At 41.3% G+C, this 25,435-nt stretch overlaps 1 protein-coding gene across 6 annotated transcripts in view; it reads left to right on the forward strand.

Annotated features, from left to right (window-relative positions):
• SLC24A2 (solute carrier family 24 member 2) overlaps window positions 1–25,192 on the forward strand; it is a 230,243-nt gene extending 205,051 nt beyond the window's left edge. For all 6 annotated transcript variants that reach the window (XM_040359747.1, XM_040359738.1, XM_040359756.1 and 3 more), the window contains 5 exons: window positions 2,092–2,210; window positions 7,309–7,452; window positions 10,570–10,659; window positions 19,715–19,881; window positions 24,125–25,192. In XM_040359747.1, the coding sequence (XP_040215681.1) occupies window positions 2,092–2,210; window positions 7,309–7,452; window positions 10,570–10,659; window positions 19,715–19,881; window positions 24,125–24,374 (770 nt within the window). In that variant the 3' untranslated portion in view covers window positions 24,375–25,192. The remainder of the gene's footprint in view (window positions 1–2,091; window positions 2,211–7,308; window positions 7,453–10,569; window positions 10,660–19,714; window positions 19,882–24,124) is intronic.
• Window positions 25,193–25,435: the final 243 nt, after the last annotated feature.

Here is a 25,435-nt window from a genome sequence, read left to right on the forward strand (position 1 = left end):
TCGAACCTGTAAATCACTTATGGAGCAGATGGGGCCTATTAATCGGCCTATTCATTTTGTGATAATTTAAGATATTAAAGTAATACTTATATTGTTTTTGGGGGGTTAAAAACAAGGCTCTCTTTTATATGCAATGTATTGATAGGAGGTGTAATACATTGAAAACGTCACTTTTTAATCATTATTTATTCCTGTTTTAAGGACACCAAAATTATATTTATTTTACAAAGCATGGTAAAAATAAGTTACAAGTGAAATAAATAATTGTATTTTTTATCGATTTTTTGTAATATGTCACAAAAAAAAGGACCAAAACAAATAAAAACAACCCAAATTAATATTAAAGTATTTGAAATAAAATAAAAAATCTGCATCAACATACAAGCCTAGGGGAGAAGGGTAGGAAGGAGTTAATTAGTGCTCAGTAGGGGTTAACTAATGGTTAATAAGGGGTTAAAGAGGTATACAGTTTGTTTATTTTTTTACTTTCATGGTTTTCTCAGCTGACATCATATGCAGATCAAAAGTCACTCCTTTGATCTGTAATGAATAAACCAGATTAACCACAATGCATTAAAATGACATTACAAAATCATACTTTTTAGTGACACTGCAGATAAAAACTGCTTTGGTGATACAGAACAAGTCCAGGCAGTTAAAATGACAGCTTAGATTTGCCAGTAATTGCAGCCAGGGAGCTGCAGGTAAGGGAAAAAGAGCAGGGTATACCATACATATCAAAGTATTTTGATAGAGTTGTTTTAAGTTGTTTGTAATATGCTTAAAATCCACAAATTGTTAAAAAGCACCAGTATCTTTAAAAGGTAATTACCGTAATCCACCACACCAGGGTGGATAAAAATCAATGTTTTTTTTGTTTTTTTTATCAGAATTTGTTATTTAAATCAGATTTTTTTAATTTAAATCAGATTTTTTTTTTACCCTTATTAAATTTATTTTAATAAAATGCCTTTGGAGTAAAAATCTATCTAAAGATAGTTTTCTAGTTAAGATACATTAATAATTTTGTTTATTCAGCATGAAATGGTGCTTAGTTATGTAGCATGAGCCTGTATATTGTGCAATATTTAAGTTTTTCGTTTTACAAAAACACAGAACTCTATGTACAGGGCACAGCAATCATTGCATCTTTGCATGGAGAAAAAACAGACTGATAGTAAAGTAAAAGCAGTACACATTATACACATTACACGTTGTTAGGCACACAGTTAACCCCTTAATTGCCCCTAGATGTTAACCCCTTCCCAGTCAATATCATTAGTATAGTGTCAGTGTACAGTATTATCACTGACCACTGTATTAGTGACACTAGCGGTGTCAGTTAGTGCCCCTCCCAGATGGTGTGTCTGAGCACCAGAATGCCCATCACCCTATCAACATCACACTATAAGTCGCTGACCACCAGCGTTAAAGGTTAGCGTCTATAGCTGCGTAAATTACAGTATATATACAGTACCATAGTTTGTAGACGCTATAACTTTTATACAAACCAATTAACAAACACTTATTGGGATTTTCTTTTTTTTACCAAAGACCAAATACATTTTGCCCTAAGTTTATTAAGAAATTCGATTTTGGGGGGTTTTTTTGGTTGGATATTTTGTAACAGAAAGTAGAAAATATTTTTTTTATTTTTTATTTTTATTAAAATTTTCTATATCACAAAAAGAAAAAAACAGTGGTGATGAAATACCACCAAAAGAAAGCTTTATCGGTATGGAAAAAATGTAATAAATGACATTTGGGTACAGTGTTGGATGACCGTGCAATTGCCAGTTAAAGTAGCGCAGTGCTGAATAGCAAAAAATGCTTTTGTCATGAAGGAGAAAAAAGCCTTCCAGATGTCAAGTGGTTCATGACAAGCAGTACGTAAATATAATTAGTGTTATAGACATCAGGCACATCCTTGTTCTGATTCTCATTAATTTGGGTAATATATCAACTGTAGAAAAGCAAGCATGTATGTCTGTGATCTAAGGCAGATACTCTGCCTTATGAAAAAAAAAAGTGCCGCCTTCTCTCTTTCCGGCTCTTACAGTATTTATTGCTGTTCAATTATTCTCATTACAGACAAAGTTGAGCTTCCAAACAGTGCTAATGTTGAAGTGGAAGTGACACCACCTAAGGAATCTACTGACCCAGTTCAAAATGGAAATGTGACTCACAACATTGAAGCTGCAGAAACGCAGGTGATACATTATTATTTTTGGAATAATTTACTGCAACCGGAATACTGTGCACAGCACATTGGTAAATAAGAGAGCATTTTTATGTGATACAAGCCCAAATCAAGCCAAATTTTGTTTATGTTGGATAAAATGGGGAATGGTTAGAACTGATGTCAAGTTTTCACCGTGTTCCCAGTTGAGGAATTTACAGTCATGTTTTATCCCTGTGAAACCAGGACAAAAAAATTGGCGGGACTTGCGTCACTCGTAAAGGAAGAGTTAGATAGTAATATATTCATGACAGAAGTTTCAACCCCTCTCCACTCTGCTACAAAAAAAAATTCCTGACTCTTTGTGGTTGATTTACCAAAGGCATTCTGCAAGGGCATTTGCGCCAGAACTTAGTAAGTGAGGGGAAACTCTGCTGACTTCCATCATCTAATCATCTGCAAGCAAAAATGCTGTTTTTATGTCTTGCATGTGATTGGGTATTCTTTGCAAAGTGAAGCTTTACCGTATTTACTAGAAACAGGAGAAAATGTTCTTGCAGACTGCCTCTGCACTCGCAAAGTGCACAGTCTATTTGACTTTAGTAAATCAACCCCACTGTGTCCTCATTGAGGAGTTTACCCATCACTTCCTGTTCCTATGACTCTCTGCCACTGGTACAAGAATTAAGAAGAAATCAGCTCAATGGGGGTACAGGCAACAATAAAAATATGACAGAGTATTACATTTGAACAAGATCTGGGCCTGTTGGATCCACTACAGATCTTCAGTTGAATACACCAATTTATTTCAGAGTAGTGGTTATAAGTACTTACAGCAAAAGTTGGTTCACCCCGGTAGTAAACCAGTTGAGGGGTTTAAGGAGAGCAGTTTCCATGTAGTGTTGAGAGTGAAAATCGGACTGAAGGGGATCAAGAAGTTTGTTCATAGTCAGATGGTCGCTCAGTTAGTTGTAGGCCAGTCTTTCAAGCAGTTTGGAGGTGAAGGAATAAAGAGGGGGCATAGGTTGTTAAGATTGGTCCGGTTCAGTGAGGGCTTTTTAAGGATGGGGTGACTAGCCCATGCTTTAGAGAGTTGGGGAAGATTTTAGAAGAGAGGGAGAGATTGAAAATGTGAGTAAGAGAGTTTAGAATAGAGTCAGATGGTGAGAGTAGCATTTGCGAGAGAGAAGGATCCAGAGGGCTGGCCATTAAGGTGGGCGTTAGAAAAAAGTTTAGCAACTTTGTTGATACTAGCAGGGTTGAATGAGGGAAACAATGACTGGACATGGGGTGTTAAGTGGGGGAGTTTTCTGCACATTGGAGATCTCCTCACGAATTGTATCAATCTTATTTTTAAACTCATTGGCGATCTCCTGGGCAGTAAGTGAGTTAGAGGGTGGAGACAGTGGATGACAGAGTAGAGTGTTAAGGGTAAAGAATAGTTTACGGGATTGGATGATGTTAATGAGCGTGATAAAATAGGTCTGTTTGGCAGTAGTGGGGAGGCAGGAATAGTATTTTAGGAGGGCAGATTCAAGGTCTTTCAAAAACTGTGCAAGTGTACTTAGAACAAGGCAAAGGGTGCTCACACCAAATATTGATTTGATTTGGATTTATCTTCTGTTCATTTAATTTTAATTTTTTTAATTGATAAAATAAAAAAACAATAACATTTCTATTTCTGAAAGCATTGTTGATTTACAGCATTTCACACCTGCCAAAAACATTTGCACAGTAGCGTACCTTTTACTTTTTGTCCCAGTGACACTCACACACAAAATGCTGGGTATGGTTCTCACTAGGATAAGTAGGCACAGAGAGTAGTAACAACACAGTATGGAGCACTACACTTTTCAACTCACTGTCCTATATTTACTTGACCATAGACCATTCTTGCCTCCAGTTTGTCTTTGCAGCAGCCTTGGGTATTTTTACTTTATCGAGTACTAATAACTAGCGATCCCCAGTTTTCCAATGTTGTCAGGATGATACACCAAATAAAACACGAGAGGTTAATTTACTAACATTATCCAACCATGTGAAATGCAGATTCTTGTTTACTTATTTAATTTGCACAGGATGATAATTGAAGTGAGTTCATTGTGTGACAGTTCTTAACTTTTTTAGTAAGTTGGCTCATCTGTATATTATGATATACAGGTATATAGCCATAAAAAATGCAGTAGGGCCCTTGACAATGCATTATTTTTGCACTCCTTTTAGTTCACCATATTCATTTGTCTTTGTTTGAATAATGTAGAGAAGGGACAGATTCAACAACAACTCTGTTTGACTATAAAAGAATGCTGACCCTGTCACTGTATCTTGAAGGAAATAAGTATAAAATGTAACTACAAAAGGTTCTGCATTAACATAAAAGTTGAATCCTAATTTTATTGCAATGTACATAATACAGGTTAGTAAAATAAGTGTTGAACCTAGATACAGTACATATATATGCTTTTGGTAATATATATACTATATATAATACTTCACTTGAGCCTGTAATAGTCTTGGTGTAATTGCCTCTTGTCACAATAATAGTCACAGAGGGCTTCTGAAATAGATCAGGTCTTGGCTTCACAGCATAGTTGGGCTTTTTCAATCCTTGATATAATTCTGTGGAATGTATCCATATTATTTTTAATAGCTGAGTTGGAGACCTCCCAATTTAGTCATTTCCAGTTATCCAAGTAACTTTTTGTAACTGCAAGATGCTCTTTATTTCTAATAACAAAAGGTGGGAGTTGTTCCAGACTTAAAGAGACAGAAAAGAGCAGATTTGGCAATAAGCTAGTGTCTAAAATGCAGCTATACTGAATAAAGTGGTCATATTTGTTCTTACATTTCTTAACCACATAGGTGCCTTCTTAAAAGAAAGCCCATAGTGAGATAAATATGAAGCCTGCCATTTACCTGCCATACCAACCCAATGGTTGTAATGCTTTCCAAATAATTTACCAGGAACAAATATATAAAAGGGCATTTTCCTTTACTGGCGGCTAGGGATGAGCCGAACACCCCCCAGTTCGGTTCACACCAGAACATGCGAACAGGCAAAAAATGTGTTCGAACACGCGAACATCAATGAAGTCTATGGCACACGAACATGAAAAGTCAAAAGGGCGAATTTAAGTTATTGTCATAAAAAGTGTTTGGGGACTCGGGTCCTGCCCCAGGGGACATGTATCAATGCAAAATTTTTTTTTTAAAAACTGCAGTTTTTTCGGGAGCAGTGATTTTATTAATGCTTAAAGTGAAACAATAAAAGTGAAATATTCCTTTAAATTTTGTACCTGGGGGGGGTGTCTAAAGTATGCACGTAAAGTAGAGCATGTTTCCCGTGTTTAGAATTGTCCCTGCACAAAGTGTAATTTCTGAAGAAAAAAAAAGTAATTTCAAACTAACTACGGCAATACAGAGAAAAGTAATTACAAAAAATGACAGGGGTCCCCCCCCCCAGTCCATTAGCGGGCCCTTTGGGTCTGGTATGAATATTAAGGGGAAGCCCTGCCATTTTATTCAATGACTTTTATCTGTATTGCCGGGACCCAACAATTAATTAATAGCGCAAGTAGATTTAAATTACTTTTGTGCAGGGAACCAAAATTAAAAACCCTTCAGGTCTGGTATGGATATTAAGGGGGACCCTGCGTAATTAAAGTTCCACAACCTTACCCTTGTAACGTGGATCCTTTCGCAGGCTTTGCAGTATCAGGGAGGCCATGCAGCGTAGGTAGCATTCGATCCGGAGTCCTCTGGGTCACTTATGGTTACATGATCCGCAGCTACCTCCTCCCAGCCACGTACAAGTCCATGGGTTTCTGGGGACTGAAAACGATCCCTTGAAGACTGCTGCTGATGCTGAGTGCTAGGCTCCACCTCCATGCTGACACAATCCTCCTCCTCTTTCTGTGTGAGCAGCAGGCCTGCAGGAACACTGTCTGGATAAAGGGGTCCTTGAGAGGTAAGGAAGTCCTCCTCTTCCTCCCTCAAGTGCCATGTGCATTATTCCATGCAGCGTGTGCTCCAACAGGAAAACAAGAGGGAAAGATTCACTGATGCATGCACTGTCCCTGCTCACCATCCTCGTGGCCTCCTCAAATGGTGACAGTAGAGTGCATGCATCCTTTATCAGTAGCCACTGGCATGGGCACAATAAGGCTGCAATTATGGCACAGTAAAGGCTGCGATTATGGCAAGGTGAGGCTGCGATTATGGCATGGTGAGGCTGTTATTATGTACCCATCAGTGCCACCCATATGTACCCATTAGTGCCACCCATATGTGCCCATCAGTGCCACCTATGAGTGCCGCCTATGAGTGCCCATCAGTGCCGCCTATGAGTGCCCATCAGTGCCGCATTCCAGCGCTGCCTATCAGTGTCCATCAGTGCCGCCTATCAGTGCCCATCAGTGCCACCTCATCAGTGCCCATCAGTGCCACCTCATCAGTGCCTATCAGTGCCACCTCATCGGTGCCTGTAATTAAAAAAGAAAACGTACTTATTTACAAAAAAAATAACAGAAAAAAAAACTATTTTTTTTCAAAAATTTGGGTATTTTTTTAGTTGTTACGCAAAAAATAAAAATCGCAGAGGTGATCAAATACCACCAAAAGAAAGCTCTATTTGTGGGAACAAAATGATAAAAAAATTGTTTGGGTACAATGGGTAGCATGACCACGCAATTGTCATTCAAAGTGCGACAGCGCAGAAAGCTGAAAATATATATATATATCAGTCTGTATTGCAAAGATAATATCAGCCTGTAGTGTAAAGATACCCATAACATCAGCAACTAGGTATATAGAGACATAAGGACAGGCACATAAACACACTTTTCATGAATACTTGTTTTTGTGTCCTACACTTGTGGCATCATTCCTAAATCTGAGAAACAATAGGATAATTTCAACATAATGTGAGCCAAAGAATAGCCTTTTTCCTCCAGAAAAAGCATTATTGAGGTGCAGAGTACAACTGTCACAAGTACCAATAAACACTTCAGTCATTGTCAGAATCTGAAAACTGTAATCTGTGATTAGGCACTTTTTGTGAAAATATGTGCTATATTGTTATTGGGTTCATTATTCTTCATTAACATTAGTGTATTCCTTTTTGTATTCAGGCCTCAGGTGCAGATATGGCTGATGATGGTGACCATCCACTAAGTCTAGCATGGCCAGCCAACAAGCGTAAGCAAGCTGTGTATCTTGCTGTGCTGCCAATTATTTTCCCTTTATGGATCACATTACCTGATGTCCGCAATATAGTAAGTTCTGTCTTATTCATTTTTTTTAAATGTTGCTAATAAACACATGAAGTGCTATATTCACTAAGTACAGTATACTGTATATAGCACAGAATATAGCCCATAAGCATATTGCTACAGGGTATTATCTGTGCTCCAACTGACAAATTTATCATGTAGACACTCCTTTATGCATTGGGGTTAATTTACTAAAGGCAAATGGGCTGTCCACTTTGAAAGGAATTTTCACTTTGGAAGATGGCCCTCCATTGTCTCCCCACAGTGGGACACAATTTAATAAAGTTACATGATAACCATGTGTTTGAGTGTGCAATCTTCTACCAAATAATAGGCTTTAAAAAGATCCTCGTAATCGGAACTTCAAGAGCACTTAAACATAAGTCAATGTGAAATACAAAATAAAAAATAGCCATCTGACATCAAAGGGATAATTATGTACATACAGGTTTAGCTACAAATATACAACAAAGCAGCGTGGTATCTAGAGCCGTGCGCATTATACTGTATATGTCAATGTTTTCCCGCAAGTTCCTTTCCGGCAATAATGATGCTTTATGAATATTTGAAGTAGAAGAACCCTTGTGAAGGATCTTTTGTTATGAAAATCAAGCTAGTAAATGTAAACCATACACCAGTTCCATAATGTGTGTGATGTTATAGCATTATCATCCTGATGGGTTTTACTTTCTCTTTGTTTCCCTGCAAAGGTAAAGCATAATGGGCTACTATATCGCATAGTAGCCCATTATGTGTCACTTACCTGAAACCGAAGCCTGCGATGTCCCCGTCTTCTTTGCTGGCTGGAAGCGTCCAGGGTCGCGTGAAGTCAGGGATGGACTGGCCATTGGGACTACAGGGAGTTTCCCGGTGGGCCGATGGCTCAGTGGGCCGGCTTCAGTGACAGTGGACTGCCGCCCCCCTCCGCTCCTCTGTCTCTTCCTTCCCGCAGCGCTCACCTCCTCTCCCTGCCCACAGGGCTCACCTGGGGGGAACAAAGAAGCAGGAGGAGGACCAGAGGAGCAGGGGGGATGACAGAGGAGCATGGGGGAGGGGACAGACAGCTGACTCAACAGCTATGGCCTGGGAGTTTCTCACTTCTGCCTAATCTTGTCCCATAAGGGGGGACACCAAACTGATTCTTTGCCCTGGGTGAAAAAATGTCTAGCTTCCCCACTGGTACTGCCTATAAGAGCACCAGTACCAGCCGTTCTACTCTAATAAAGTAGAACGGCTAGTGGCTAGTGAAAGGGGAGAGGGGGCTTGGGTGGCCGGGGGGGTGCGGGAGTTGTCCGGCCGTCATGGGAAAGACCTATCAAAGTGGGCCAGTCTGGATGAAGTCCAGGGCCACATTTTTGTCCCAGTCCAGCCCTGCGTGAAGTCACTCCCGTGCATATGCGCAGGAACCGCCAGTCACGGCATGACCCCGGCTTGAAACGGCACATTGTGCCCTTTCAAGAGTGCGCATGTGCCTAATACATCTGCGCATGCGCATAACACGGCATCGCTCGGGAACATTGTAAATATCTCCTAAACCGTGTAGGTTTAGGAGATATTTCAAGCACCTACATGTAAGCCTTAATCTAGGCTTACCCATAGGTGAAAGTGGTCTGTAAAGGTTTACAACCACTTTAAAGAAACCCTGTCAGGTTTCTAAATGGTTTTAACCAGCAGTTTCCTGCGTTACAAAATAGGGTACACTCACCTCCCTACTGGCCCATTTCTCCTACCTCCCCTCCATTACAGAGCTGCAGCTTTGGCATTCAACTCTTTCAGGAGTGTCAGATGCCGGTGTTCACCACTGCATGCTGATTCCTTCTTGATCACTGTAGTAACATAGGGGTCGAAGGAAGTCACCAGCATTCATATATATATTGAAATGGATCAGAATGTAAAAAAAATGCACCTAAGAATTTATATTTTCTTGAGCTAAAAAACCTTTTCTACTTTTTTGTTTTTTTAAGTATGTTTGGCATTATGCCTTCTCCTGTTTTAAATTTAACCACTTTAACCCCGGGAAGGATTTGCCCCCTTAATGACCTGGCCATTTTTCGCATGACAATTGCGTCGTGCGACGCTGTACCCAAACAAATTTTATGTCCTTTTTTTCCCACAAATTGAGATTTATTTTGATGTTATTGGATCACCTTTGCGGTTTTTATTGTTTGCGCTATAAACAAAAAAAACTGAAAATTTGGGGGAAAAAACAATATTTTTTATTTTCTGCTATAAAACACCAAAAAAAATATAAAAATAAATAATCAAATTTCTTCATTAATTTAGGCCAATTTGTATTCTGCTACATATTTTTGGGGGAAAAAATCCCATAAAGCATTTAATTACTTTGCGCAAAAGTTATAATGGCTACAAAATAGGGGATAGATTTATGGCATTTTTATTTATAAACTTTTTTTTCTAGTAATGGTGTGATTACCGATTTTTAGCGAGACTGCGTTATTGTGGCAGACAGATCGGACACCTAACTGTCTTTTTTTACACTTTTTTGGGGAACCAGTGACATTATTACAGTGATCAGTGCTAAAAATATGCACTGATATTGTACTAATGGCAGGGAAGGGGTTGACATCAGGGGCAATCAAGGTTTTAACTGTGTTCCCTCAGTGTGTTTCTAACTGTGTGGGGGGAAGGGCTTCCTGGGACAACACACAGATCCGTCTTCCTGCATAGCAGAAAGACAGGATCTGTGTGATCTCCCCTGTCAGAACGGAGATCTGACTTGTTTACTATGGCAGATCCCAGTTCTGTCACTGCGGGGAACAATCGCGGACGGCCGACGGGCATTGAGTCCGACGGACTTGCTGATTTGCTCTCCCACTGGCCAATGGGTGCGCGCGCCCACAGATCGCCGTGTACGAGCCAACGTACAGCTACGGCTATTCACACAGCCGAGCCAACCTGCAGCAGTATAGCTGCGGCGGCTGGTTGGCAAGTGGTTAAAGAATGCATATTTTTGGTAAGTTTATTTACAGTTTTGTAACAATCCACCTGTACGCATTTTATTAGTTATACTGTGAAGTTTCTTAATGCAATGCAGGACATCAAAACTAATATAACATTCTCAATGAAGAAAAAATATAAAATGTCCCTTTTTCTTTCCAGTCATCAAGAAAGTTTTTCCCTGTAACATTTTTTGGATCAATCGCCTGGATTGCAATATTTTCTTATTTGATGGTCTGGTGGGCACATCAGGTAAGTACAAATATTTTATATAAAAAATGTGATGATTTGCTTCTAGGTCAGGAACACTTGTTGGCATAAAATATCTGTAGTATTTTAGGGAAATATAAGTAGAATATAAAAATAGAGAAGGTCCCTGTCAAAACATAGCCAGATTTTAAAGCGGGGGTTCAACCTTAAAAACATGTCTAACATTACATCCAGTTCACTACCGATATTGACAGTATGCAGATCTTTTTTTTTTTTTTGCTGTACATACCTCGTATAGCTTATTTCTTAGCCGCCTTCCGGGTAGTGAACCCCGCGCGGGAGTGGGCGTTCCGATGCAGCAGTTAGTGATTGACACGATGACAAAAACTCCCCCACCCGTCGCATAAGGAGCGGCACGAGTTGCCGAAAGAAGCCGAACGTCGGTGTGCAGGCGCCGTATAGCGCCGACTCAACGTTCGGCTTCTTTCGGCAACTCGTGACGCTCCTTATGCGACGGGTGGGGGAGTTTTTGTCATCACATCAATTACTAACTGCTACATAGGAACGCCCACTCCCGCGGGATTCACTACCCAGAAGCCGGCTAAGAAAATAGCTATACGAGGTATGTACAGCAAAAAAAAAAAAAAAAAAAGATCTGCATACTGTCAATGTCGGTAGTGAGCTGGATGTAATGTTAGAATTTTTTTTTAGGGTGAACCCCCACTTTAATTATGCAAACCACCTCTATTCCAACTTTAGCATCTTAGGGGCCTGTGTCAGTGGGCTTGGTCTTGTTTTGATGGCCTCAGTTTGACATGAGTTTAAGACACTTCCTAGATCATTCAGATGTCACTGACAGGTACATCTGATCTGCAGTTTTTATGTCACACAATATCAACATGATTATCAAGCGCAAAATGTCAATATCATTTCCACTAAAATACATTTTAGGGCACATAGATGCAATATTATTAGTTTTTGATAAAATATAAAAAAGAGGCAGTGCCAAGTAAATCCAACCCAACATATCAAGCTTTAAAATTGTGTGGCAATCTTCCATACTCTTATATTTTCCATAGGGCGGTGCTTTAAAAGCAGAGGTCATTAGAGGACATTGGTTTAATCACTTTGTACACAGCTGATCACAGATTGGGGTAAAGGGCCAATCACAGCGACCCTTTACCATGTGGTCAGCTGTGTCCAATCACAGCTGATCACATGTAAACAGACTTGCCAGTTATTACTTGCCAGTTATCCCAGACACGCTGTGTCTGTGTAAAGAAAGGATTGCTAATTAGCGACAAGCCTGTCAATAGATTGTTTACCCTGATAATCAGTGCCCTGATTATTAGTGCAGCCTCATCAGAGCCAATCAGTGCACATCAGTGCAGCTTATCCTTACCCATTAGCGCAGCTTATCAGTGCCGCTTATTAGTGCTACCTCTCAATGCCCATCAGTGCCTCCTCATTAGCACCCAACAGTGCAGCTTATCAGTGCCTATCAGTGCTCATCATTGCAGCCTCATCAGTGCCTATCGTGGGCCACCTCATCAGTGCCCATCGTGGGCCACCTCATCAGTGCCCAACAGTGCAGCTTATCATTGCCTATCAGTGCCGTCTCATCAGTGCAGCCTCACCAGTGCCCATCAGTGGAGCCTCATCAGCACACATCAGTGAAGAAGAAAAATTACTGATTTGAAAAACAGAAACTAAGAAAAACATTTTATTTTCAAAATATTCAGTGTTTTTTTGTTTAGCCAAAAATAAAAAACCCAGTGGTAAATAATTACCACCAAAAGAAAGCTCTATCTATCCCAACAAATTATAAAAATTTAGGGCCAGATCCTCAAAAGGGATACGCCGGCGTATCTACTGATACGCCGTCGTATCCCTGTTTCTATCTTTGGAACTGATCCACAGAATCAGTTTCCAAAAGATAGGCAGAAGATCAGACATGTGTAAGGGACTTACACTGTCGGATCTTAGGATGCAGTACCGCATCCGCCGCTGGGGGCATTTTGAGTCGAAATGCCGCTTCGTTTTTTCTCCGTAAGTATTAAGTTTACACCTTGTAAAAGTAGACCCTTCTTACCCGCGACGCTGTTATTTTTTTTTTATTATTATTTTTTTCCCGCCGTATCTTTTTTTTTTCCAGACGCAACTTTTTTTACCCGGCGCGATTCACAAAACTTGGCGTAACGTAAAACCGCGCTATGCACGACGGGAAAATGACGTCGTGAGCATGCGCAGTACGTCCGGCGCGGGAGCGCGCCTAATTTAAATGGGACTCGCCCCATGAAAATAGGAACGCCTTGCGCCGGACGGATTTAAGTTACACAGCCGAAAATTTCTAGGTAAGTGCTTTGTGGATCGGGCACTTAGGTAGAAATTTTGCGGAAGTGTAACTTAAATCAGAATATTTAAGTTACGGCGGCTGGCTGTGGATCTGGCCCTTAATTTGGGTACAGTGTTGCATGACCATGCAATTGTCATTCACGGTTCGACAGCACTAAAAATTGGCCTGGGCAGGAAGGAGGTGAATGTGCCCAGTATTGAAGTGGTTAAAATTAACCATGAATAATTGCCCTGGGATTTTTGCTCTCACTCCAGCATAGCAACATGCAACATGGGTAGTGTTATTGATGTTTTTGTGTATGTGGGAGATTAAGGCCTCGTACATACTGTTTGATTGTTGTACGACCAAGCGTCTGATTTTTGTCAAAAGCGTGTGTGCGGGATTTGATCTAGCATACTAACTATCCGTAAATTGTCGCTTGACAAACACAAACGTAGTGACATACTATGAGAGTATAAAAAGGAAGTTCGTTTCTCAGGTGCCATTTTTTGGGCCCCTTCCTGCTAATTTTGTGTTAGTAGAAGTCTGGTGAGCGTTGATTCGCGATTTTCAGATCGTACAAAACAAATGCCTTTTAAAATACGTTTGGCATAACTACATCAGTATCACCGGCAAACCAGCTTCATTATTATCCCATTAAAGAATGTGCGTTGCATTTCGACATTTCCTCAATTGCTGCGTCACGAATGTTAATTCTAGATTACGAACAGTAGTTTACAAGACCAAACTCTTCCCAGTCATTCCTTGATTCCCAGTATGCGTGCTTGTACTTTTGGCTTTTGTGTGACGATTTCTGTGCTGACCATCCGAAAATCAAACTTGGAGTTCACGTCTGACAAAAATTTTATAGCCTGCACATCCAGCTTTTGTCTGATGTAAAAGTCGAATCGGCTGTCGAAAGCACCGTACTAACGTTCTGAAAATCCGCAGACAGCTCGTCTTATGAATTTTCCCTTCTGATTTTCGCATCATGTGTACGAGGCCTTAGATTTTTTTGGAGGGAGGTTTTAGGTGCTTGGGTAACTTTTGGGTAACTTTATTTTTTCACTTTTTTACTCTAAACTCGATTTTTATAGGTTAACAGGTTCCATTTAATGAGACATTAGGATTCTCTTAGACCCCCAATGTCTCACCTGCCCTCCATTGAAGTGAATAGAGCACAGATAAAAGCTGAAATAGGAAGTTACATTTTTACACACCACTTCTAGGTTCTTACTAGGTAGGGGAGATCAGTGAATAGATGTTCGCTGGTCTCCCTCTTCTCTACCAGGCAGCATAGGGTAGCATGGCTTGGCAGATTTTGATACATTGTGTAAACCCCCTGCACTGGCACACATTGAAAAACAGGCCCTCGCTGACAGTGAAGGTGTGTCTGTTGGGTCTTGTAGACCCGCTGGCTCACCGTCGGGTGGTAAAAACCCTTTTGGGACTACTCCTTTACTATGCACGTAAGGCCATTGTGTTTCGGTTGAAATCCCCTGCTGTAGCATCCATTCATTTTTGGAAGTGATTAGTTAACACAGCACCACCATTACACAAGACCACTTATCTATCTAGGGGTTGCACTAGAAAGTTACATAAAATGTGGAATATCTAGGTGGAATCTCTAGTCACAAACACAGACTCTCTAGACGACTAGCGAGTATCACGCTAGACAATTGATCCCTCATTTGGTTAATAGAACCATGGGCCTGATTCCCAAAAGAGATACGCAGGCGGAACTGCTGTTCAGTCTGTGCCTAACTTTGGAAACGATCGTCAAAAGGCTTTTTCCAAAGTTAGGCAGAAAATCTGACATGTGTAAGACACTTACACGGTCAGATCTTAGGATGCAGTACCGCATCCGCCGCTGGGGGCATTTCTCATTGAAATGCCGCTTTGAGTATGCAAATGAGGACTTAAGCAGATCCACAACGCTTTTCAGCATTGTGATTTCTGCGTAAGTTCCGATTTGCTTGCGCAAAACTAGGGCTGGTTTTACAATGTGGAAAATTAGTCACACCTTGTAAAAGCCCATTCAAGCGACGGCATTTGGTATGCATTCCCGAGGGAGAACTCCACGGCAATTTGTAAAATCAAAACCGGCATGGGTTCCCCCCCCGGGAGCATACCAGGCCCTTAGGTCTGGTATGGGTTGTAAGGAGACCCCCCCTACGCCGAAAAATCGACGTAGGGGGTCCCCCTACAATCCATACCAGACCTGTATCCAAAGCACGCTACCCGGCCGGTCAGGAAAGGGAGTGGGGACGAGCGAGCGCCCCCCCCCCCTCCTGAGCCGTGCCAGGCCGCATGCCCTCAACATGGGGGGGTTGGGTGCTCTGGGGCAGGGGGGCGCACTGCGGGCCCCCCCACCCCAGAGCACCCTGTCCCCATGTTGATGAGGACAGGACCTCTTCCCGACAACCCTTGCCGTTGGTTGTCGGGGTCTGCGGGCGGGGGCTTATCGGAATCTGGGAGTCCCCTCAAATAAGGGGGCCCCCAGATACCGGCCCCCCACCCTAAGTGAATGGATATGGGGTACATCGTACCCCTACCCATTCACCTGGAGGCAAAAAGTTAAAGTTATTAAACACACAACACAAGGGTTTTTAAAATAATTTATTAGTCTGCTCCGGAGGCCCCCCCTGTCTTCTTTATTAGCTCTAATACCAGGGGGGGCTTCTTCTTCCACTCTCCGGGGGTCTTCTCCGCTCTCCGGGGGGGGTTTCTTCTTTCGCTCTCCGGGGGGGGGTCTTCTCCGCTCTCCGGGGTCTTCTCCGCTCTCCGGGGGTCTTCTTCTATCTTCGCCGCTCTCCGCTGTTGACTCGGCGCACCCCGGTTCTTCTGCAGCTGTCCGGTGCCTTCTTCTTCAGCGATGGCTATCTTCGTGTGTTAGCTCAATTACTAGCAGGCAGCCATCGCGGTCTTCTGTGACGTCATGTTCTTCTTCTCCCCTCTTCCGATGTTGACACGTCGCCTCTTCTCACTGCAATGATGGAAGCGCGCCTTGCATCCCATTTATATAGGCATCACCGTCCCATCATGCTCCGGTAGGTACCCACGTGGTGGGTGCATGTGGGTAGGCACCCACCACGTGGGTACCTACCGGAGCATGATGGGATGGTGATGCCTATATAAATGGGATGCAAGGCGCGCTTCCATCATTGCAGTGAGAAGAGGCGACGTGTCAACATCGGAAGAGGGGAGAAGAAGAACATGACGTCACAGAAGACCGCGATGGCTGCCTGCTAGTAATTGAGCTAACACACGAAGATAGCAGGCAGCCATCGCTGAAGAAGAAGGCACCGGACAGCTGCAGAAGAACCGGGGTGCGCCGAGTCAACAGCGGAGAGCGGCGAAGATAGAAGAAGACCCCCGGAGAGCGGAGAAGACCCCCGGAGAGTGGAAGAAGAAGCCCCCCCTGGTATTAGAGCTAATAAAGAAGACAGGGGGGGCCTCCGGAGCAGACTAATAAATTATTTTAAAAACCCTTGTGTTGTGTGTTTAATAACTTTAACTTTTTGCCTCCAGGTGAATGGGTAGGGGTATGATGTACCCCATATCCATTCACTTAGGGTGGGGGGCCGGTATCTGGGGGCCCCCTTATTTGAGGGGACTCCCAGATTCCGATAAGCCCCCGCCCGCAGACCCCGACAACCAGCGGCAAGGGTTGTCGGGAAGAGGTCCTGTCCTCATCAACATGGGGACAGGGTGCTCTGGGGTGGGGGGGCCCGCAGTGCGCCCCCCTGCCCCAGAGCACCCAACCCCCCCATGTTGAGGGCATGCGGCCTGGCACGGCTCAGGAGGGGGGGGCGCTCGCTCGTCCCCACTCCCTTTCCTGACCGGCCGGGTAGCGTGCTTTGGATACGGGTCTGGTATGGATTGTAGGGGGACCCCCTACGTCGAATTTTCGGCGTAGGGGGGGTCTCCTTACAACCCATACCAGACCTAAGGGCCTGGTATGCTCCTGGGGGGGGAACCCATGCCGGTTTTTTCTTTGAAAATTGGCATGGAGTTCTCCCTCTCAGGAATGCATGCCGAGCGACGCTGACAATTTTTCTTTTTTGTTTTTGTTTTCCCGGCGCTTTTTTTTTTTTCACCCGTCGCAACTTTAGTGTCCCGTCGCAATCCACAAAGCCCGCCGTAAATTACGTTCGCGCGCTGCACGTCGGGAAAATTATGTCACACGCATGCGCAGTACGGCCGGCGCGGGAGCGCGCCTCATTTAAATTTTAAACGCCCCCTGGAGAGGAGGACCGCCTTGCGACGGAGGCACTTAAGTTACACGGCGTGTAATTTCTAGGTAAGTGCTTTGTGGATCAGGCACTTAGGTAGAAATTTTAAGTCAGTGTAACTTAACTGCTGAAAGTTAAGTTAGGCAGCTTTTTTGGGAATCAGGCCCCATGTGTATAGGTCCCACCAGGGGTTGATTATCTGGGCTCCTAGGTGCTGGGAGAGAGTGTTTTTAATCACTGAACCTGGCATTGGAGGTTGTATGGTATAAATCCTGTAATTCAGTGGGCAAGGGGGATCAGAATGTACCAATTTTTGTTGTTGTCTTTGATTTTATTATTTTCTTTTAGTTAGTTTTAGTTATGTTTTGTGTGCTGAGCCGGGGTATGCCCAGGAGGCTTTGTTTGAACTGAAAATTGCAATAAAAATAATAAAAAAAGAAAAAGAAAAACAGGCCCTTACATTGTTTTTTTTTATTATTATTATTATTATCACACATGTTTTGGTAGCACAGATACCATTTGAAAAATACATATGTGGTACAAATGATGGAAAAATATGTTTTTTTATTTTTTATCACAAATCTTGAGGCAGCACATGTACCATTAAAAAAATAAATTAATTTAGTAGTAGATATGATGAAAACTTAGTTTGCTGTCATGCTTTTGGTCCTTTTATAATTATGATCAATTGACAGCCCCCAAAAATAAAAACCTTGTACATTGGTAGGCAGTTAAAAAGACAGGGCCATCCAAATGCCCCTTATATTGATAGGCAGTGACAATGGGGGTTATTTACAAATCCACTTTGCACTACAAGTGCAAACTACAAGTGCAAAGTGCACTTGGAAAGTGCAGTCGCTGTAAATCTGAGGGGTAGATCTGAAATAAGGAGAAGCTCTGCTGATTTTATTATCCAATCATGTGCAAGCTAAAATTATGTTTTTTATTTTTCTTGCATGTCCCCCTCGGATCTACAGCGAATGCACGTCCAAGTGCACTTTCAGTGCAATTGCCAGTGCACTTTTCACTTGTAGTTTGAACTTGTACTGCAAAGTGGATTTGCCTTTAGTAAATAACCCCCCAATGCTCCTATTACACTGCTGGCCAGTGAGGTGCCCTCTTACATTGGCAGTCATTGGTTTACCACACTGGTGCATTTGATTTATCACACTACTCTTTCCGTCACATCCTTTTATGAGATCGTCTTGTTTTGTTTTTATTTTAGGATGCCAGTGCCTCTATGGCTACAATGTTTAGAAATATAATCCTGGCCATTTGACTAAAATGATTGCATATTTTTTAGCTATGCTCTTTCATATTTAAAATTTAGAGTGGCAGTCATATGAAAAATATATATAATGGTACCTATGTCCCAGTTTAATGACACAGAAAAGAGTATATATTGAGGAATATGGATTTTCTAGGTACCCTCATAAACTTCACAAAAACATCTTAATTAAAATCACAAAATATTTATTACAAAAACATCATTAAAAGACAATGATGGAAAATGTGCTGAAATTAGAACTACCTTAGAACAGGCTGCCTTGTTGTTCCTATGATAAACAATAATCATCAATATTGTATTATATAGCCAATATCTAGGGTAACATTGATTAAGACCATGTGGACAGCCAGCAGATCACATCTCTACATGTTTCTCAGTATTACACTGCTCATTCAGGAGTATAGGGAGCAAACAGTTTCTCTAAAATTAAAAACCAAAAATAAATAATAATACATATGTATAACTGCATAAAAGATGTAGGCTGTTTGACAATTCCCAAGCTGCAAAGGCATAAGGGGACCCCCATCTTACCCAAGACTGCTGAGGAAGAGTATGGAGCACCGAAGCAAGACCATAGGGCCAGAACTCTGAACAGGCGGACATTGGAGCAGTATAGGCTTAAGAAAAACATAAATAACCCATTATAAAAAAGTGGCACAACATCAACAAATAGTGATACTAATTGAACAGCCATGATACCTACCAATAGAAAAAACACTCATGGGTTTCATGTATGGCAGATGGGACAGTGGGATGTTCAGCCAGACAGAATCCCCTCTGAGGATATCCAGAAGTCATTAAAGTAATGCCCAATGTTGTTTATATAGGAACTCCAAGAGGGACCTGCCAAAATCGACACTGTGGGAACAAACAAGGCAGGTAGGAGTATATAGGAGGCAAAAAACAGTAGGCATGATTGCCACAAGGCCATGCTAGCTTAAATCATACTATCAACCAAAATGTAATGCCTCGCCTTCACAAAGTCCCAACAGCACATCATCTGCCACCAGTCCACCAGGGATCTCTGGTGAAGGGCCTTTTTTGCCAATTTTAATTAATATTATTGTTTGTGTTTGTGAAGTCTATGGCAATATCCAGAAAATCCACATTCCTTAATAGTTTCTCTTTTCTGTGTTCTTTTCTCTGTTAAAGTTGATGATTAATATAATTTACAATGCAATGCAAATACAGACAATACATATTGAACTAGCGCTTGTTTATTTGCATGACTGGCCTTAGGTTGGAGAGACTATTGGCATTACCGAAGAAGTAATGGGGCTTACTATATTAGCTGCTGGCACCTCTATCCCAGATCTTATAACCAGCGTTATTGTTGCACGCAAAGGCCTAGGAGATATGGCCGTTTCCAGCTCTGTAGGAAGCAACATATTTGATATCACTGTTGGGTAAGTATTAATATTATTCTTCAACACTGCTTTCCACTGCCAAACAAACAACCGATCTGAACTATTGTGCCAAAATGTTCTTGCAGTGTTAAATTTCACTTATGTAAAGCTGCTTAGGTAAAGTGGTTATTTCCCTTTGGATTCCCGTGTATGAAATCCACAGGGCAAGATGTGGGACAAGTTTTATTATATGGATTTTAAAGGGGTTGTAAAGGTTTGTTTTTTATTTTCTAAATAGGTTACTTTAAGCTAGTGCATTGTTGGTTCACTTACCTTTTCCTTCCATTTCCCTTCTAAATGTTTTTTTTCTTTGTTTTGTTTGTCTGAATTCCTCACTTCCTGTTCCTCCTCAGTAAGGCGTTCAGTAAGCTGTTCTGGCTGAATCACCACCATGGATGATGGTGGAAAGCTTACTGAGGAGAAAAAGGAAGTGAGAAATTCAAACAAAGAAAAAAAAACATTTAGAAGGGAAATCGAAGGAAAAGGTAAGTGAACCAACAATGCACTAGCTTAAAGGAACCAATTTAGAAAATAAAAGACGAACCTTTACAACCCCTTTAACTAATATTGTGGGGTTCTAAAATTTGAATAATGTGCTCCTCCACCTTGCTCTTCATAGCATTATGGAGCCCTGAGAAATGACATACTGTTGCTGTGCATCAGAAGCTCTTTTTAATCAGGATGAATAAGAGCTACCTCAATCCTTCACATGTACAGCAAACACAGAGACCCTACACTGGCAAAGAAACACATTCAGTTTAATTAAAAATAACTTCACTTTGCTCCCTGACATTTTATCCTGCAAGGAAAAAAATCAACATACTTCTGGGTATTGAAATCATGTAAATCAATACACTTTTTCCCACAAGACAATAATGGTGCTTAGTGGCTGCTTAGGCTGGATTCACACCTATGCAGTTTTAGTGCTTTTTGCGTTTTTTGCAAAATGCAAAAAGCACTAAAACTGCATAGGTGTGATTCCAGCCTTAGGTTTTACTGCTATTTGTGGCTAAATTAAAAAGATTTCCCTAATTTTAATTTCTAAACACAACCGTTTACTAGACAGGAAGTAAGGTTGAATCTGTAACAGGAAAACAGACAACAAAAAATAGCTGACAACGGGTCCAGCATGCCTCTACCTTACAAAAAAAAAAAAGAAAACAAAAAGGAATATCTGCAACAAAGCCTCCAACAGTACTGTAGTAATACCAGCCAGGGGTTGTAATCCTTCCTTACTCTATCCAAAACAAAAAAAAGTGCAGTATATGCACTTTAACCATAAGTCTACCACTCTTTAATTTCAGTGACCCAACAGAGAAGCAAGTGAGTCTAAAGCTGGCCATATGGGGTTGATTTACTAAAACTGTAAACCCTGGTGCAGCTCTGCATAGCCAATCAGCTTTTTTTATTTGTAAATCCTTAAAGGGGTTGTAAAGGAATTTTTTTCCCCCCTAAATAGCTTCCTTTACCTTAGTGCAGTCATCCTTCACTTACCTCATCCTTCCATTTAGCTTTTAAACGTCCTTTTTTTCTTCTGAGAAATCCTCACTTCCTGTTCTTCTGTCTTTAACTACACACAGTAATGCAAGGCTTTCTCCCTGGTGTGGAGAAAGCCTCTTGAGGGGGGGAGGGGCGAGCAGAAGGGTCAGGACGCCTACTAACACACAGCTCCTTTCTCTATCTGCAAAGTAGATAGTGTCCTGACTTGCCTGCTCGCCCCATCCCCCCTCAAGAGGCTTTCTCCACACCAGGGAGAAAGCCTCGTATTACTGTGTGGAGTTACAGACAGAAGAACAGGAAGTGAGGATTTCTCAGAAGAAATAAGGACATTTAAAAGCAAAATCGAAGGATGAGGTAAGTGAAGGAGGACTGCACTAAGGTAAAGGAAGCTATTAAGGGAAAAACAAAATTTACCTTTACAACCCCTTTAATTGAACAAGCTCAAGTCAGAAGCTCATCGGCTGCCATGCACCTCTGCACTAGGTTTTGCACTTTCCAGTTTTAGAAAATCAACCCCAATGTGAATTTTGGGTTATTTTTTGATGAACCAACCGAAATTCGTTAAGTGGATGGTCTTGTTGCCACCATCCTGCTTGACATTATTTGATTAAAAAAATGAAAGGTGCTCAATGTAAAATTGTTAGCCAATCTTATGCAGGCACGGTGCTGGCTGTTGGAACGCAATAACTGTAGCCAGAAATTCGCACTGTATAGCATGGATGAAGGAATTAGCATGGATAAAAACAATCTAACTGTGAATGACCAAGTAGTTGCTAAGGTTGTAATGCTTTCCTTAGCATGGGCACATTCCTTGCTCATGGCGGTATGGTTGCAAAACAGCCCCTCTCCAGTTTTTTGAGTCTAGAACAGTACCAAATTGTATTGCAGTAATTGCAATACTTCCTGAAAATAATAAACCAAATTATGAGAGAAAAGAGGAGTATTCCCCCCCCCTAATTTAGCAAATTATAATAAAATTACTTATTAAGCCAGAACTACAGACCTGAAAACTGTCTGACTGCTGTTGTCAAGGGGGGAGTGCTACACATTTTGGGGCAGATCCACAAAGCGAGTACGCCGGCGTATCTACTGATACGCCGGCGTACTTTCAAATTACCTGCGTCGTATCTTTGTTTTGAATCCTCAAAACAAGATACGACGGCATCTGGGTTAGATCCGACAGTCGTACGTCCTCGTACGCCTTCGTATCTAAGATGCAATTCTTCGGCGTCCGTTGGGTGGCGTTCACGTCGTTTTCCGCGTCGAGTATGCAAATTAGCTATTTCCGACAAACCAGGAACGTACGAGCGGCCGTCGCATTTTTTTACGGCGTCTCTAGTCGGCTTTTTTCGGCGTATAGTTAAAGCTGGTATTTCGTCGCGTATAGTTAAACCTGCTATGTTAAGTATGGCCGTCGTTCCCGCGTTTAATTTGAATTTTTTTTTTTAGTTTGCGTAAGTCGTCTGTGAATTGGGATGGAAGTAATTCACGTCCACGTCACAAAAAATGACGTCCTTGCGACGTCATTTAGCGCAATGCATGGTGGGAAATTTAGAAACGGAGCATGCGCAGTTCGTTCGGCGCGGGGATGCGCTTCATTTAAATGAAACACGCCCCCTACTCGCCGATTTGAATTACGTGCCGTTACGCCGCCAGAGATAGACTACGCCGCTGTAACTTACGGTGCAAAATCTTTATGGATTCAAACCAAAGCCGGGTAAGTTACGGCGGCGTAGCGTATCTCTTAAACGCTGCGCGGGTGCAGATCTCTGTGGATCTGCCCCTTTGTTTCGCCAAATCAGCAATATAGTAAACTTTCAAGGGATAGCAAGAACCCATTTAAATGTTCAGTTTCTGGGGGGGTGACATTTTTATATTTGGTAATATATTTGAAGTTGGGTAGCAATACATTTAACACTGCAGGCTTTAAAAACACTGTCCAATAGCCATCTATACTGGATTACTTAGGGGGGGGGGGGGACAATTTGTGACATTTACACCATGTCAATAGGGCCACAGATATAAATTTGAAAAACAATCTTTTTTTGGCACATTAAATAAAGATAAATAAATAAAATAAAACATCAAATTGGCTCTTTAGATGCACTTCATATTCTTCTAAAAACATGTCAACTCTTTCCTACTCTATCAAAGAAAAAAGAAAATGGTTAAAGTTAGGCCTTATAAACTTTGGTTATATTTCCTTTTCTTTTTGTAAATGTGAAAGACTGCAATAGGCATGGAAAATTATTATAAATTGTGTTGCTGAACATATTCTATAATGAGACAAGCATTGGGTAAAGTGTCATTACTTGATCTCTATTTAAAATACCTATTCCCTGTCTGTGTCTGATTTCAGTACCTTTGAGTCACAAACCCACAACAAGCATGCTATAAATTGGTGTCAAAAACATGTTGAAAATCTCTAAACTTGTTCTTGTTCAGATACTCAGAAACCATCAGCATGGCAGCCAGGAAACTAGTATTCTCAAAGGAGAAATTTGCAATGGCAGCCAGCCATAGAAGCCTTTGATAAATCAATTTAATACTATATTCTACATATAATACACAAAGCAGCATATAAGCATTATTCTTTCAACAACTAGTCTAGCCAAAATTACAGAAACACAAAATAAGCTTAATGGTACTATATATATAATGCTGGTCTAAAAAGTCTTTCATTTTAATAGGTATTTGTATTGCACAACCTAACCATCTCCCTGTTGTTTTATCTCCATCACAGCCTCCCCATGCCCTGGCTTCTGTTTTCCATTTCTCACCGCATGAAACCAGTAGCAGTGAGCAGCAATGGCTTGTTCTGTGCAATTATCCTTCTCTTTATAATGCTGCTATTCGTCATCCTATCCATTGCTTTGTGTAAGTGGAAGATGAACAAGATTTTGGGATGTACGATGTTTGGACTGTACCTTGTTTTCTTGGTCGTCAGCGTTCTTCTAGAGAATCGCATCATCTTATGTCCAGCTACTGTCTAGGCTAAAAAGCTGAAGAATTGTGGAGCAGATGTTCTTGAACATAAGGGCAGTAAGCTTGGCTTTGCCCTCAGAAGGCCAAAAGCATTGCCAGCGTGCAACCTTGAAATACTGTCGGAGGACATATGATCAGTGGATCAGTCCTGGAGAATCTAGAAGCTATACAAACTTTTACTGTACATTTCTAGTGCACGTTGTATTCCTCTATTACTCTCTTTACATATGATATATACTTTAATATACAGGGTATAATAAAGAGGAGTGATGTTAGTTAAAAACAAAATCTCTAGAATTTAATATCAGCTACTTATTGGAAATCATAGATGTCCAGTAGCCGTGAATAGATTGAGCGTATCAATTCCTCACCATGGATGTATTTCAACACTTCTTTGCCTGTAGTGTAGCCTGGAAGGAGTGTTGCATAAAAAAAAAAAGATATTTAACTCCACTCTGTAGTATAGGAACCACTTGTTCAATAAGTATAATGAAAATGTGGCAAAGTGGGATCTGGGTATGAAGTGTAAATGGGAGATTTAGATTTGCTACCTACTGTATACTATATTTTGTCTTTATTAAAAGTTATCAATGGCAGTATTGCACACTTCACATAGAATAACAGAATGGGTTTGATATATGCTAGCCCAGAAAAGCTTACAACATATTTTGGTTATAAAAAAAGAGGCGTATGGTCAGGAACTTAGGTAACAGGGTCTTGTGATTTCAGGTCCAAGGTTGAAATAACAGTTTATAATCCTGTTTTAATTGCAAGGCTGAATACCATCTAATAAAAATAAGAAACCATTTTCATGGCTTAAATATTAGAAATGTGTGCTTTGTGTGCTTTGTTTGTGTTCTTTGTGAAATATAATCAGCTTTGCACAATGTGCATGTCACACACATCTTGTTTTGTTCCCATTAATATTCTGTGCCTTTATGCTGTGCAAGGAAGCATTTAAATGCCTTCCACACCCTAAAACTATGTGCCAAACCCACACTGTGTTCTAACCTGCAGCCAGGGGATGACTGGCAACTTTTGGCTCACTGGGCGGTTTAGACTGGACAGC

Source organism: Rana temporaria, chromosome 1 (genome assembly GCF_905171775.1).
Source record: "Rana temporaria chromosome 1, aRanTem1.1, whole genome shotgun sequence".
Lineage (NCBI taxonomy): Eukaryota > Metazoa > Chordata > Amphibia > Anura > Ranidae > Rana > Rana temporaria.